A 14,279-nucleotide genomic window follows, 5' to 3' on the forward strand; every position below is an offset into this window, starting at 1 on the left:
CCTCTACCATTTGCTACATCCAGCACGTAAGAGTTCAGAGTTTTATAAAAGACTGAATTCAAGAGTTGGAACAAGTTTACAACTGAGGTTTTCTGCTTTTTTATTTTATTTTATTTTTAATATTAATCTTGTTCTTCATGTTTGGATTGATTTTGTTGGTTTTTTAATTAGTTAATATGTTTGGTTTATTTTGTTTTTGTTTGTATTAATAGGTTAATTTCTATGGTGTTGTCTAGTGGATTTTATTTATATTTTTTAGTTAATATTGTTCATAAGTATAATTAAATAAAATTATCTAAATATGTAAAAACTATTAAAATTAATTTCTTACTTTTTCAAAACAATATAAAACACGATAGCAGTGAGTAGAATCGAATTACGAGCAGAATCAATGGTGCAAAAACTAACAAGAAACTAATTTTATTGAATAAATAAAAATAAAAATAGAGGATATTAAATGCAAGATAATAAAAATTAATTTAATAAAAAAATAAACTAAATTAATTAAAAAATCTAACGTAATTAAATTCAGGGGAGAGAACATCAATATAAGATAAATTCAGTCATAATATTAATTTTAATTTCAGTTTTATTAGTTATCATAGATATAAAGATAATTCTAAATTATTTCGTGATAAAATAAATTATAGATATCGAATACGTTTTAAATATGTAATTCTTTATTAATTTTTAAATAAACTAAGAGGTGGTAGTTAGTTTTAATTCTTGAATAACCATAGAGATACTCTTAAAATTTAATCCAATTACCGTATTAAAATTTTGAATGACCTAATTTTAATTAATAAATGCAAGACATTCGGTTTATTTAAATTAGATTATATTATTCTTTAAGAAGCTTTTATGCAACCTAATTCATCACTTATTTCACATTAAACTAAATAATTACGGATATAATCAATATGTATAGTAATATATTATTCTAATAATTACACAACAAGTCTTATTATAATAATTAATAAAATAATAATAAACACCGGCTATAGAAATAATAAAAATATTAAAAAAATAAAAAAATAATAAAATTAATTAGATCTCACAACCAAATAAACTGAAATTTTAATTATCTTTTAACTGAAAAGAAGATTTAGCCACGCATGTTCATAGTTGAAACACAATAACAAGAAAAAGAGTTTTTCAGTTTTCCAAAATTAATTCAGAACAAAAGATGATATTGTATATTAAAATATCATCTTTTTATAGTATTAAAAATCTTAGTTTAATCTAAATACTAATAACTAAAATAAGACAGGAATGTTTTCTCCAAATGAGTCGAGTCTGATATGTCTTGGTAGATGAGGATTTTCTGATCGTGTATTAGATTTGAAATTGGATTATTGATTTTTCCTATTAAATATATTGTGCTCATAACGTAATTCTTAAAACAGTATGTCTGAAAATTAGAGTTTAAGTGTGATTATATACGATTTTTTTTTTATTATTATCTAATTTTTGCTTATACTTTTAAGATATTAAAACTTAAATAAACCAACATTATTTTAAGTAAAATTAAATTCAAAATCTAAGTGTTTTAAAATATTAAAATTACACAAATATATAGATTATTAAATACATTTCAATTGCCCAACTTTCCCTACCATGTATTTCTTGACTATTTTAGTACTAAAAAAATTCCCTTTTAATAATTAATTGAATTATTTATGTTGGTATTTAATACTAGATCATAATTTATTTATGTTGGTATTTAATACTAGATCATAATTTCTGAAAAACTTCTTTTTGGTTTTTCTTTTAGAGAGAATATGTCTCTAATTGATTTTTTTTTTTATAGAAGAGTAAATTCCTCTTTTATGTCAATGTGTCAATTTTTTCCTTCTTGGTCTGGACAATGGAAAAACATACTTCCTCATTTTTCTCTGCTTGGTCTGAATCATTTCTCATTGCTTGGAGAGTGAGTTCCTTCACCACCTCTAAATGGTGTTGATTTTTTCTTTAATTTGTTGAGTTTTTTTGATTTGTTTTTCTTTTGCTTCTAATATATTCAGATCCAATACCGATAGAGTCTTATAAATTTATAATATCCATAATTTTTTTTATCTTTAGAAAGTTTTCTTGACTTGCATGCAGATTTTTTTAGCTAATTGATTTAGATCTGACTTTTATTTTAGCCCTATTTATATCGGAGGCTAAATGTCCCTCACTCTACAATGATCCAACTTCTCCTTTATTACATCTTTTGCCTATTATGCTCTAAAATATTAAACATCTACTATTGGCTAATTGAAGGGTCTTATTGTTTAATACTGTGAACCCTACTGAACTTTAACAACTTTTCTTGAGGGTTGTACGGTCGATCCTAAGATAGATATAGACTAGTGGAGCTCTTATGGCATTCTTTTAATAAGTTTTAGTGAATCTTGGGCTGATTAATCCAAATGTTTTAATTTTAAGATTCTAAAAACATGGTTGATTTCTAAGTTTGGTTCATTTGTGATGCAATGGTCTCATTTTCCCTTTTTGATAATTTTGGCACCTTGGACATTATGTTTTTAATTGGCTGATTTTTTTAAATTCCATGATTTTAATATGTAGCCTAGGTTTGGTATAATTGATCCTACTTTTTTTTTCTTTTTATAACTATATAATTATAATATTGTATTAAAAAAGTTTAGTGCGCTGCACCACAGTACAAGAGTAATATTCACAACAAGATCACTATCAAACTTAGAGCTCAAATGAATAAAAACTCAATCTGAAGGAAAAAAACAAGAGTCCAATATCATCTAGGACATCTGGCCAACTTCAAAATTGTACATGAATCATCGCTAAAAATCGTTATTAATATCAAGAAATACAATGATAAATAAAGCAACAATCCGCAGACAACCCAAAAAACCTAACAACGGAAGAAATAAAAGTGAAAATTACTAAAACGCCCATGCGTGCTAACAAGAGAAGAATTGTCATAAGAACAAAATCAAACAATGCATGTCAGAACCCATCATCACCACTTCGCCACCAAAAAGTACTAGCCATACATTCAACTAAAGTTTTCGCTCATTACAGTCAATCATCGAAAGAAAAGATCTACCCATGGCCTTTTCAATCTACAAAGTCACTTGAAAAGTTAACCAAGCTCTAGCAACAAAGCCACTAGCATAGCCCTCGTGCAAAGTGTGACATAATATTGAGGCAAATAAGATTCAGAAAAATAATAGTCCAAAAGACCATTTAAACCTATAAAACCGCTCACAAATAAACCTAACCCCCAAAATGCACCAGTAAAATTATTCACAAAGGTAAATAAAACAAACTTGCATCCACCATTGAAAAGCAGCACATAACTCTCTCTCTCCCTCTGTCTCCCCCTTTGAGCTTGGTAATTGGGTTTTAACCTTCTAATTTAATGATATTAATCTTTGGGGAAAAAGATTAATGTTAGATTAGGGTAGGTGTTTTTTTTTTAAAAAAATAAAAAAAATATTATTAACTCAAAGCGATCAAGAAAACTATATGAGGAGGAAGGACATGAACTAGGAACATAAGCGATATTATTCGCAGACATGTAAATAAAAACACATCTTGCTTCCTCATAACTGGATAGAAGCAATTTACAATCTTGAATCAAAAGAAGATAAAAAGGTGATAAATAAAGTATTGTTAATGAATATAATAAAAATCTGAGCATTAGATTCGAAAAAACCTCATATCCCATCTGCACTCTTTAGTCTACCAGTAGGTCAGGTGTTAATTGTAAAGGAGTTCAACGCCACATCATCAATTAAATCTAAAAACCCCCAGAAGAGTGAAAAACCCTACGCCGAAGAAGACGATGCTTGTAATGAAATTATAATAGAGAAACAGAGAGAGAAAAAGAGAAAAATGGCGATGCTTCTGAGACGGGCGATTTCTTATAGAAACTCAGTTATGCTTATTCGGAGCTGTAATAGTATCATCCAAACTCGCAATCTCCTCTCCATCCCTGTAATCCCTAAAGCTCAAATCTTGCCTTCCTTTGATTTCCTCAAAGACAATCGTCGAGGCTTTGCCAAAGGCAAAAGATCAAGTACTTCTCTCTCTCTCTCGCTCTCTCTTATTTTTCCCTTCATGTGTTTGTATCTATTTTGCCGCCTGATCGAGTGCTTATTCTACACTTTGCATTTGTTTTCAAGATTTTTCAAAATTTTCATTTGGGTATTATAAGGTTGCTGCATTACGGTAATTGCTACCATTTTCCATGGAATCTCAAGGAAATTCCTCCTTTTATGTGCATTTTAGAGGATGATTCTGCTGGTGATACGGTTCAAGTTGTCCCTGATATTGGGCCTACTATTAAGGCAGTCGCTGCCTCGCAGATGGAGGCTGCAATGGTCGCATTGTCTCGTGAGTTAGCCAAATTGCGGACAGGACGGGCATCTGCTGGTGCGATTACCATTTTGTTCTTAGTTTGGGTTTCACTTTTTAGCTCATGGTTTAATCATTCTAATGCTCAATCTATTGTATGCTTTAACAGGAATGCTTGATCATATAATTGTTGAAACTGATGGTGTAAAACTGCCTTTGAATCGGTTGGCTGTTGCTGCAGTCATAGATCCTAAAACCCTGTCTGTGAATCCATATGATCCAAATGTAATGATCTGAAATTCCTTTTTATACTCTTTTTTTCCTCTAATATTGGTAGCTTTTTTATTATACACTACATATATAGATTGGCGCTGAATGGATGAAAATTCTTTTTCTTATTAAAACGCCGGCATTTGGAATTAAAACTTCATGTGTTTATCCTTAAAGGCTTGCATTCAGGAAAAAAGAAAAAAAAAAAGAATAAGGCAGTTGGATTTGCATATATTTATAATTTTGAATCCTTTTTCTTATTTGAATAAATTTGCTTAAGCACAAATTTTAAGACCCATTTTATAAGATACCTTGGTTTTCTGTTGCCTACTATGCACAAAGTTTGAGACTCTTCTCTTCTCCCTTATTTTTCTCAGAGTCTCTCTCTGCCGTTCCCTTTTATTTTTTATTTATTTATTTATGTGTCTGCAGACCCTTAAGGCACTAGAAAAGGCCATTGTTTCGTCACCATTGGGTTTAAATCCTAGAGTGGATGGTGAACGATTAATCGCATCTATACCACCGTAAGCACTTGCCAACTTTTCTTTCACTTGTCCATAGTTGTTTCATGATGGCATGCAGAAATATTTCGCCAGCAAATTTTATGTTGATTTCAGCTAACAGAACCCTTGTCAAATTGATCTGATTCTACAACTGCCTAAATGTTTATGAATTTTTTTTTTCTCTACACTGATATACCTTTTGCATGCTTTCCATTTACCAGATTAACCAAAGAGCATATGCAGGTGAGAATATAATAAATTTTCTGTTTTGTTTATTTATTTATTTATTTTCCTCTGTTATTACTACTGATTTGTGCAATATGATATCCTACCTGAAAATTTGCAGGCTATGTGTAAGGTGGTTTCCAAGTCTTGCGAAGACGTTAAACAGAGTATAAGAAGGGCTCGCCAGAAGGCATGACAGTAAATTTATTTTATTTTATTGCATTGATGCCATTAAGAACTTAACTTCAAATGAAAATTTGATGACATAATGCCCCATGGTCATGAAGGGATGAAATTCCATGATCTTTCATGTTACCAAACACCAAATTGTGGTTGCACCAGATAAATACATTTGTGGAAGCCATGCTTAGTTTCAATAGATAAGCTTCATAAGCAAATAGGTAGTTGCTAGGTTTGTGGTTATCTAACTGGTGTCTAGTGAGTACTGAGTATATGGCTAAGTTGATCTGATCTTCTGATGTTAGTGCCTAGGAAGTATAATTTATGGTGTAACGCATTGATTTATGTGTATTTGTTGGTTGGATTTTCAGGCACTAGATACAATAAAGAAATCAGGTTCCAGTTTTTCCAAGGATGAAGTCAAGAGACTAGAGAAAGAAGTGAGTTCAGAGTCTTTTTCTTTTTCCCTTTCTGTTTATATGGATTTTGAATGATTTTTAAGTTTGATCTTCTTAGGTTGATGATTTGACAAAAAAGTTTGTCAAGTCAGCAGAAGATATGTGTAAAGCGAAGGAAAGGGAAATTACAGAAGGCTGATCGCATAGTATTATTGTTTTGAGGATAACTTGAGGCCATACCGCTTAGGTAGAAGTACTTGCCTCCAATTTTTTTAATTATCAAAATCCATGAATAATCTTTTTTGGTAGAATGTTTCTATAGCATTTGCAAATATTTTGACATTGATTTGAAAGATGAAGTGAGGCTATATGCATTTTTATATGAGCAGCTGAAGGTAATTTTTTACATTTTCAAAAAGTCATCAGAACATTCTGAAATCACCTCTCTAGTTGTTGATTGTCATGCTTCATGTATGAGAAATCACTTAACATTATTAACATTGCCATCTCTCAACCGTCCCCTGGAGCCTTGGTGACAGTTGATTTTTGTATTCAGATTCAGATTTTATGCCATTTGTCAGCTCTAGTGGCCACAGTTTACATAGTAATCTTCTTGGAATGGAAACTCAAATGACAGTGTTATTCAATCAAGCGCTGTCGAATATTTACATTTAAACGTGCAGAAATGGACGCCATTAAGGTTATCAAGCACCCAATAAAATTATCCAGTTCCCATACTTGTTTTTCTAATCACATTTGTGGATTTTACAATTGGACAGCCTTGGATATGAATTTCCTAGATGAAGATGCTATTCTTGTTCATCAATCTCATCTGAAATGATGTAGAGAGGCAGTGATTCTGGTGATAAGACACTAGAGATGTACTTTTGGTTTCTTGTGATTGAAACATCAAGCTCGTTATCACTATTGTTTATAAATTTCTAACGCCTGCCTCGTTGAATTTGAGTTGCCATTTGCCAATGCTCTCGAAAGTTGAGTGAAATGATATAGGTGGGTGCATGGGACAGCTACCATGAAGTCTGTACAACAATCGAGTCATACCAAATTTACTTCGGATGAGAAAAAGCATTTACAGCTTCCAGGGATCAAAACCTTTACAACAGTTCAAACTACTTCGAGATGAAGTACTCTAAAACATCTATATATACTTCCAAAGTAAGACATCGCAATACAAGTCTTCAGCCTGCGTTCAAGATCATATGGCCGTCCTTGTCACCAGTTTGATGCCTCTTACCCACAGCTCAGCCATTTCCAGCCCACCATTGCATTCGAAGTGCAACTCTTTGTTCTTGGTAGTCAACACCCGAAAAATTCCAGGTGCATTTGCGTCGCCCTTGTTTTTTCTATTTTTCTGAAACACTGGGCTAGGACCTAATTCTACCTCCCGGCAAATAACATTCCGACGATTTGACATACCCCATCGAAGCACTCCTGTGCTTCCTATCATTATCAACTCCTTCCCATGTGGTGCTCCTTTGCCTCTCTTTCTGTGCTTCTGTACATGGGAACCTCCTAAAACCAGTTCGCGAGCTAGTTCATCTAGTATCGCATTTACAGCACCATTAGTCATACCACCATATTTTCTTGCAAGTGACAGTGCTGTTTCACCTCTAAAATTCATAAATTCGCACTCTGCTCCATATGAAATCAAAAGTTCACAGGTAGACCCATGGCCCTCCTTTGCTGCTAACATGAGAGGAGTGTAGCCATCCCCATCAGGGAGATTAACATCGTAACCTCTGCTTGTCAACAATTTGACAGCATCCAAGTCTCCGCGACGAGCAGCACAATGTAATGCATAGAACCCACATGCATTGCGATTACCCTTTTCAAGTGCAAATTCAAGCATCACTTTCTCAAAGAGATCGTGATTCTGGTTCATTTTAGATAAGGTGAGAGCCGTTTCACCAGCTTTGTTACACAGCTTTACATCAGCCCCTGCATAGACCAGCAATCGGAATGCTTCAACATGACCCTTTAGAGCAGCAAACATAACTGCTGAGAAACCATCATTATCTTGATAATCAAGGTCAATCTCTCCACAATTAAGCAACACCTTTAAGGCCTCTATGTCACCAGCTTGAGTTACAAAGGTTAGAGGAGAAAACATGGAAGTATTGCTTGATGTGGGTATCATTCCAGCCCTAATCACATCAAGCACTGTTTTCTGAAAACCAAGGAACCACCTGTTTTTCTCAGCAACTGAACACACAGATCGACCAGCAACATTAAGCAAGCCAAAATCAGCTCCAGCCACGGCCAACACTCTCAGACTCTCTTCTTGTCTGTATTTTGCACTTGTCATCAAAGCTGTGTCACCTGCGTCTGTCCTGGAATTTATATCGCAACCTGAGTTTATTAGACATTTAAGGATGGTTGGTAAGCCTAAACGGGCAGCCATGTGTATAGGTCGGAACTCAGTTTTCCGACTTTTGACAGAGAACTCCACATTGGCACCAGAACTCAGGAGCACATTGACAGCTCCAGCATTACCACAGAGAATGGCATGGTGAAGGAGTGTTCTTCCATTGAGAGTAATGTTTGGGGAGAGATGTTGGAGAAGCATGTGCAATATAGCACCCGTAGTTTCAAAATACTCCACTGCACACCAGGCAATGGCATAGGGCTCAGCTAGTCCTGCACCCACTCGGAACTCTTCTCCAGTAGTTGTGTCCCATGACCATGCTCCGAGCTTCACTTTTACATCTGTCCTGGCACCATTCTGTATCATTTGATACCAATCAGAAATTCCAATAATGACGAAATATTAAGATCAAAGGGCTTTGTTATGACTTGGAACAAATTATCCTAACACCAGGGCAAGGTTTACAATTTCATTGTTAGCATTCTCATGACATAAAGATGTTAGTTAAGCTAATCAAAGTTGCCGATCCATCCTCTCATTGTTGTTATGAGAATGTTATATATGCATCTCAAGCTCACTCAACAGGTTAAGCATAAATTTGCTCAAGTTTTATTAGTAATCACTTCCTAGAACCCCTGAAATTCATAGGTTCTGTTAAAAAATGATTATTGTAGCCAAATAAAATTTGCACAAGTTTTATTAGTAATCACTTCCTAGAACCCCTGAAATTCATAGGTTCTGTTAAAAAATGATTATTGTAGCCAAATATAACTTTGCTTTTGAAATGTTGAAAATCTTCCATTTCAAATTTAAAAGTAACTTTGTTCAATCTTAATTGGGGAAAGAAAACGTCAAAGAAGACATCCACACAAACAGCGACCTAGTACGAATCATTCTCATTCTTTTAAATATTGAAAGAAGTCTACCTTTAGCAGCATATGAACAACAGCAACCTGCCTACTGACAACAGCAGCAACAAGTGCAGTACAGTCGACATTTGTGTGCAAAGAAGGTTTTGATGACAACAGCAGCAATCTATCAGTCGCATTGACATCCACACCATGCTGCCATAAACCAAGAAAAATCAAGTCACTCACATATGAACCGTCAATTTATATAGAAGTGATTTAAAAGATCAAATAGATGAACCAGAAGACTTGCTGTTAAATACATAATAGCTACAAATTCATTCAACATAATGCAGAATACTCCATAGATTCCAGGGAAGGCCTAAAGTGGTTCTCATATTATGGCAGCTAGTTCTTGTGGGATAGAAAACACATGTTTAGTGAGCGAAAGAATCATAAAAACAAGAAAAAGTACAATTCTCTGTACCCATACAAAGCTCATGAGATTCCTTGGAAATGCAGAAAAGTAGCAGCTCAAGACAGTCGCACACTTACGTTTTAACATGCTAGAAGTCAAACTGTAAAGGAGCTAGAACTGAGCTCATTGAGATGCTTTACAAGAACCCAAACTAATAAAGGGATCATTATTTGCTGGAATATGTAAGATGTTTTAGCAGCAAGGGGGATTACCTTTATCAGAGTATCTACAATGTCCGCAAATCCCCTGCAGCATGCAGTGACAAGTGCATGCACGGCAACATGGGGCCTAATCAAATCAGAGCACATGAGCAGTTCCACTAGCCTTGCCTGCCCATGACAGCTTGCCTCCAATAAAGCCTCCTCACAAGCTGGCTGAGATGCTCCAGCTTTAAGTAAAATCTCCAAAATCTCAAGGCGGCCCTCTCTCACTGCTGCTGTTGTCGCGAAGCCCCTGAAGAGTTTCTGGTTCACGTCAGCACCTGTGCTCTGTCATTTGCAAAAGCCAACCTTTTTAGAACCTTGCAAATTTACGCTGCGCTCATTCAATGTTATTTGTTGCTTTCTATGAAAAGACTCCAAAAGGGGACATCATGCTCAAACTTTGTTCTTTGTCACTTTCTGCTTAAAATCTTAATAAAGGATACATGAATATGAGAAAACAATAAATGTATTAAGCAGCTAGGACTTCAATTACTAAAGGATGTCATGGCCACACAGACAAGTGTAGAAAAAAAATCCTGATGTGATAGACAAGGAAGCATGGAACTTGCATCAAGCAGCAAACTATATGCACTAATAAAAGGAAAGGGGGATGTATCATGTATGTGTACTCTTACGTACTTCAGGCTCTGATCAATACTCAGAGACAGCTCAATATGGGCCTCACAGGCCATATCTCTGTTAGTTAAAATAGATTATTTATTTTAAAAATACATGGCCTTTGTTTTATCATCGCGTACTTCAATATATATTATAGTACACAGAATGGTACAAATAACGAATCATGTGCACCAAGAACATAGCAATTATACATGAACAAACAAGTCCTGGGAATATCAGGAATTCTGACTATTTTCTTCTATAATTTAAATATACAACAGTGTGAATTTGGTTTACCACAAGCCAATCAGTTCAAACAACAAAAAATGAAGAAGGCCAAAACGTTACTGTATATGCACTTTATTTCCTGGATTACGCTCTTTTTATTTTCCTCCTCTGAGTTTAGAAAGACAAGTAAACAATATAACTAATCAACTACTAATTAAAATTAAAAACATTTAGAATAGAACCTACGTGTGAATCAGACATAGGAAAACCAAGCGCAGTGGATAGAGGGCCACACTACCCATCTAAATAAATAAACGGTGCATTCTAAACTATATCACTGTAGATTGTGCAGATACTAAACATAAAAATACAGCTGGAATTTCTTTAAAGTTGCGAACACAAGATTATGTTTTCAAAGAACACCCAACAAAACGTTAAAACCATATATACAACACAAAGTAAGGTAGAGCTTTCCTGGGGAATAAATAAGCTCATCCTAGCCGCAATAAAATTCAAGCATTCCAAAGTGATGTTTACACGCACTTTTTGACAGAGGACTGTTCTGCTCTAACGCATTTTTTTTACAGTTCACTGTGGAGCATGTGAAGGAGGGATGTTGAGGTTAAACATGCTAATATGCAGTAACCATCTCCCACAAAATTCATATACGAAAATAAGACTCTCAACTAGTGAGAATTCTTTTGCAAGCTACTGTCAATTAAATCAGAATTTAGAATGATAATAAATGTTAATGGGAATCATACAATGGGATTTCGTTTCAGAGCTGGAATATATAATTCATATCCAACCTTGAACAGAGTGATTAAGGTATAAGTTCTTATACTCCAATTGGATCATAGGATATCACACCATTAAACATTAATCATGGACCCGACATTGAGACAGTGAATCTTCAACTTTAATTTCCTTAAAAAAAAAGGCTGCAGATTCTTATTAGTCATCTGTTTTTTTCTTTTTTGTTGAAAAGCAAAATCTATGTTGTTAAGTAGAGTAAATTAAACTTAAATAAATTAATTAAAAAAGCAAAAGCTTAAACACTACAAAAGTGAAATTTAACCCAGCTGAGAGAGAGAGCGATTCTGTTTGTTTGCTTGGAAAAAAATAAAAATATGTAAATAATTTTTAGAAAGGACGTCGGTAAAATATGAAGCTTCTAAAATATAAAAAACCAAAAAGTACTGTGAAATTTTCTAATCTCTTGCGTTAAAATCGACGACAATTCAAAATTCAAAAGAGTTGAAGTCACCACCTTTAACTTTTCGCTTTTTCTTATTTTTCCCCCCAGCAACCATACAGAAAAGGACGAAGTCAGAGTGAAACAGATTTGGAACTCCAAATTGAAAAAACGCAAACAACCAAGCTAGAAATGACATGATCAAAAGAGTTTCGAACTTACTCAAAATCAATAATGTAAACACAATCAAGTTATATATCAACTTCAATTGCCAAATACAGCTAAACACGAAAGGTAAAAACTCATTTGACACCAGCAGAACTTTAAAAGGAACACCACAACGATTAAAAATGGATACAAACGACAATGTTAATAAAACAGTTCAAAACTCCAGAAAACATAAATGTAGTACCAGCAATTTCTTTACGAGAGCCACATTTCCAACATGAACGGCTATGAACAAAGCTGTAACGTCAGTTTTAAACTCTTCATAGTCGACGCAAACTTCACAAGGCGATTCGTCGCGCAAAACGACCACACTCTTTCTACATTTCAAGGAAACCGCGCCGACGAAGTTGATATCGACGAAGGAATCGGCGATGCACTCGAGTGCCGATTTAAGATCGCCGGAGAGAGAAGCTTCGAGGAGCCGCTGCGAGACCTCAGCCTCACAGTCCACCGGGACCACCTGCTTGACGGAGAACACGGTCATGGCAGAAACACGGAGGTCGTACGGGGATAGCCTCGACGGTTCAAAAACTTCTGCTGCAGCTTCTCAGGTGAGATTCGGTTCCTTCTTTTTAGTTCTTTTTTCTTATAAAATATTTATTAGAATTTCTCTCTCCCCAGAACGCGAGACTCGAGAGAGAAAGAGAGGAGAAAACTTGAAAGAGAGAAGAGGGAAGGCACGTTTAATATATTGAAAGAGAATGGTAAAATGGCGTTAACTTCTTAACCCAACGAATTTTAACTGCGGTTAAAACAGAGTTTGACTGTTGGTTAAAAAATTCAATTCTGGTGGGGACCTTATTTACTGAAAACATCAGATGCTGGGTCGGCCCGCTCGGCTGGTTACGGTCTCGTGAGCGGCTCGGCTTGATTTAGCGAGGAGATATCTGAAGCAAGTTGGCGGGTCCAATCAAAACCGTTGTTGAAAGTTGAAAACAAATCAGGACCGTTGATAGGATGTCAACTAGGTCTTACTAACTTCACCAACTTATGATGTTTTTAGCATATTCATTATTATGGGTAATCAATTGGGATTTAATTTGCTTAACCGATACTCAAATTTCTTGCCAAATATTAAAAGTTGGTTTTTGCGTGACGTGATGATATTCTAAATAATCTTTTCTTAGTTATTTAAAAAAATATTTATATATTAATATTAATTAAGTATATTAACTATATCAAAGGCATAATTATTACATATAGATTATTCAATCATGTAATTATGGTAATATTATTAATTGCATCTTGAAATGTGTGAAATAAATCTAGTTGTAGATTAATATGAATGGATTTACTTGTCATTTTTGTAATAATTTATCCTTACAGATAAAATTCTTTTTAGATTTTTCAGATAATGTGGTTGGTTAGTTTTAACTGCAATATAAAATACAAAATTTTAGTTTTTTAATTAAACACAGGATTAAAAACTCAACAATTAAAAATGAACTCCTATAAAAATTTAATTATATAGTCTCGCATATTATAAAGCAATTAAAAAGTATTTTAGTCAGTATATACCTCTAAATATACAGTATATTTTAATTCTTAATGTGTCAAAATTAACAATAGTGTGGCTCGATTTATAAAAAATAAATAGTTCATGGAATTAAAAATATAAAATATTTAATTTTAAAAAATGGAGGGATGCTTTCCCAAATGGTAATTTAAATGTTTACTGTGTGAAATAAAATACAAATAAATGAATTATTTATAAAAAAAATTAGATACACGTATTTATCTATTAGAATTAAATTGGCATAGGATGGAATAAACCCTTCTAAAAATTTCCCCATGGGATTGCCACTGCCTTCGCCTATCGATTCTTATGGTCATGGATTCTCTCCCTCCCCTTTTTCTGATTCTCACTGTTGGCAAGCTCAGTCAAACAGCCCTTTGCCCAAACACTGTAGAGAATCACTGGACGCAGAACTGTGATTCCACGGTGCGGACATTAAATTTCAGCAAATATCTCCGGAAGCCAAATTCAAACACTTTTGAGAAAACCCTATTTTCACAAAATAAAATCTCTCATTGTACTGTCATCACCGATGATTTTCTGCCAGCTGTGTCTAAGCGACCCACTAGCATTGCTGATATCACGGTACAGTCGGTGTACGGTGTACCAGAGCTAGATCTCTACTCTAGTTGTAGATGAGATCCGGAAGGATCTCATAGGTCCCTCGATGATTGCAGCTA

The 14,279-nt window shown here is 34.2% G+C and overlaps 2 protein-coding genes across 3 annotated transcripts; one reads left to right on the forward strand and one right to left on the reverse strand.

Annotated features, from left to right (window-relative positions):
- The first annotated feature begins 3,298 nt into the window (after positions 1–3,298).
- Positions 3,299–6,735, forward strand: LOC110600796 (ribosome-recycling factor). Of its 2 annotated transcripts, XM_021737676.2 has the most exons (10): positions 3,299–3,431; positions 3,724–4,045; positions 4,258–4,401; positions 4,493–4,608; positions 5,026–5,117; positions 5,318–5,339; positions 5,443–5,511; positions 5,873–5,941; positions 6,018–6,146; positions 6,456–6,735. In XM_021737676.2, the coding sequence occupies exons 2-9, from the start codon at positions 3,862–3,864 to the stop codon at positions 6,096–6,098; spliced, it is 777 nt and encodes a 258-aa protein (XP_021593368.1). In that variant the 5' UTR covers positions 3,299–3,431; positions 3,724–3,861; the 3' UTR covers positions 6,099–6,146; positions 6,456–6,735. The 2 variants fall into 2 exon arrangements, with proteins under 2 accessions (XP_021593368.1, XP_021593367.1); XM_021737675.2 differs by lacking the exon at positions 6,456–6,735 and having other exon boundaries at positions 3,300–3,431; positions 6,018–6,287.
- Positions 6,736–6,880: 145 nt separating this feature from the next.
- LOC110600795 (ankyrin-1) lies at positions 6,881–12,749 on the reverse strand. Its single transcript, XM_021737674.2, has 4 exons — positions 12,268–12,749; positions 9,824–10,099; positions 9,212–9,349; positions 6,881–8,642 (listed from the first exon to the last, which is right to left on the reverse strand). Exons 1-4 carry the CDS (start codon positions 12,565–12,567, stop codon positions 7,116–7,118), a joined length of 2,241 nt encoding a protein of 746 aa, XP_021593366.1. The 5' UTR covers positions 12,568–12,749; the 3' UTR covers positions 6,881–7,115.
- Between the last annotated feature and the right edge of the window lie 1,530 nt (positions 12,750–14,279).

The sequence above is a fragment of the Manihot esculenta genome, chromosome 15 (genome assembly GCF_001659605.2).
Source record: "Manihot esculenta cultivar AM560-2 chromosome 15, M.esculenta_v8, whole genome shotgun sequence".
Lineage (NCBI taxonomy): Eukaryota > Viridiplantae > Streptophyta > Magnoliopsida > Malpighiales > Euphorbiaceae > Manihot > Manihot esculenta.

Excerpts from the sequence above, each read along its gene's own strand:
- LOC110600795 (XM_021737674.2), bottom strand. The coding sequence starts at position 12,567 with ATGACCGTGTTCTCCGTCAAGCAGGTGGTCCCGGTGGACTGTGAGGCT. Across the intron at positions 10,100-12,267 it reads CTCTCGTAAAGAAATTGCTG|AGCACAGGTGCTGACGTGAA; the intron begins GTACTACATTTA and ends TGCAAATGACAG. Across the intron at positions 8,643-9,211 it reads TTGTTCATATGCTGCTAAAG|AATGGTGCCAGGACAGATGT; the intron begins GTAGACTTCTTT and ends CAAATGATACAG.
- LOC110600796 (XM_021737676.2), top strand. The coding sequence starts at position 3,862 with ATGGCGATGCTTCTGAGACGGGCGATTTCTTATAGAAACTCAGTTATG. Across the intron at positions 4,046-4,257 it reads TGCCAAAGGCAAAAGATCAA|AGGATGATTCTGCTGGTGAT; the intron begins GTACTTCTCTCT and ends TGTGCATTTTAG. Across the intron at positions 5,340-5,442 it reads TAACCAAAGAGCATATGCAG|GCTATGTGTAAGGTGGTTTC; the intron begins GTGAGAATATAA and ends GAAAATTTGCAG.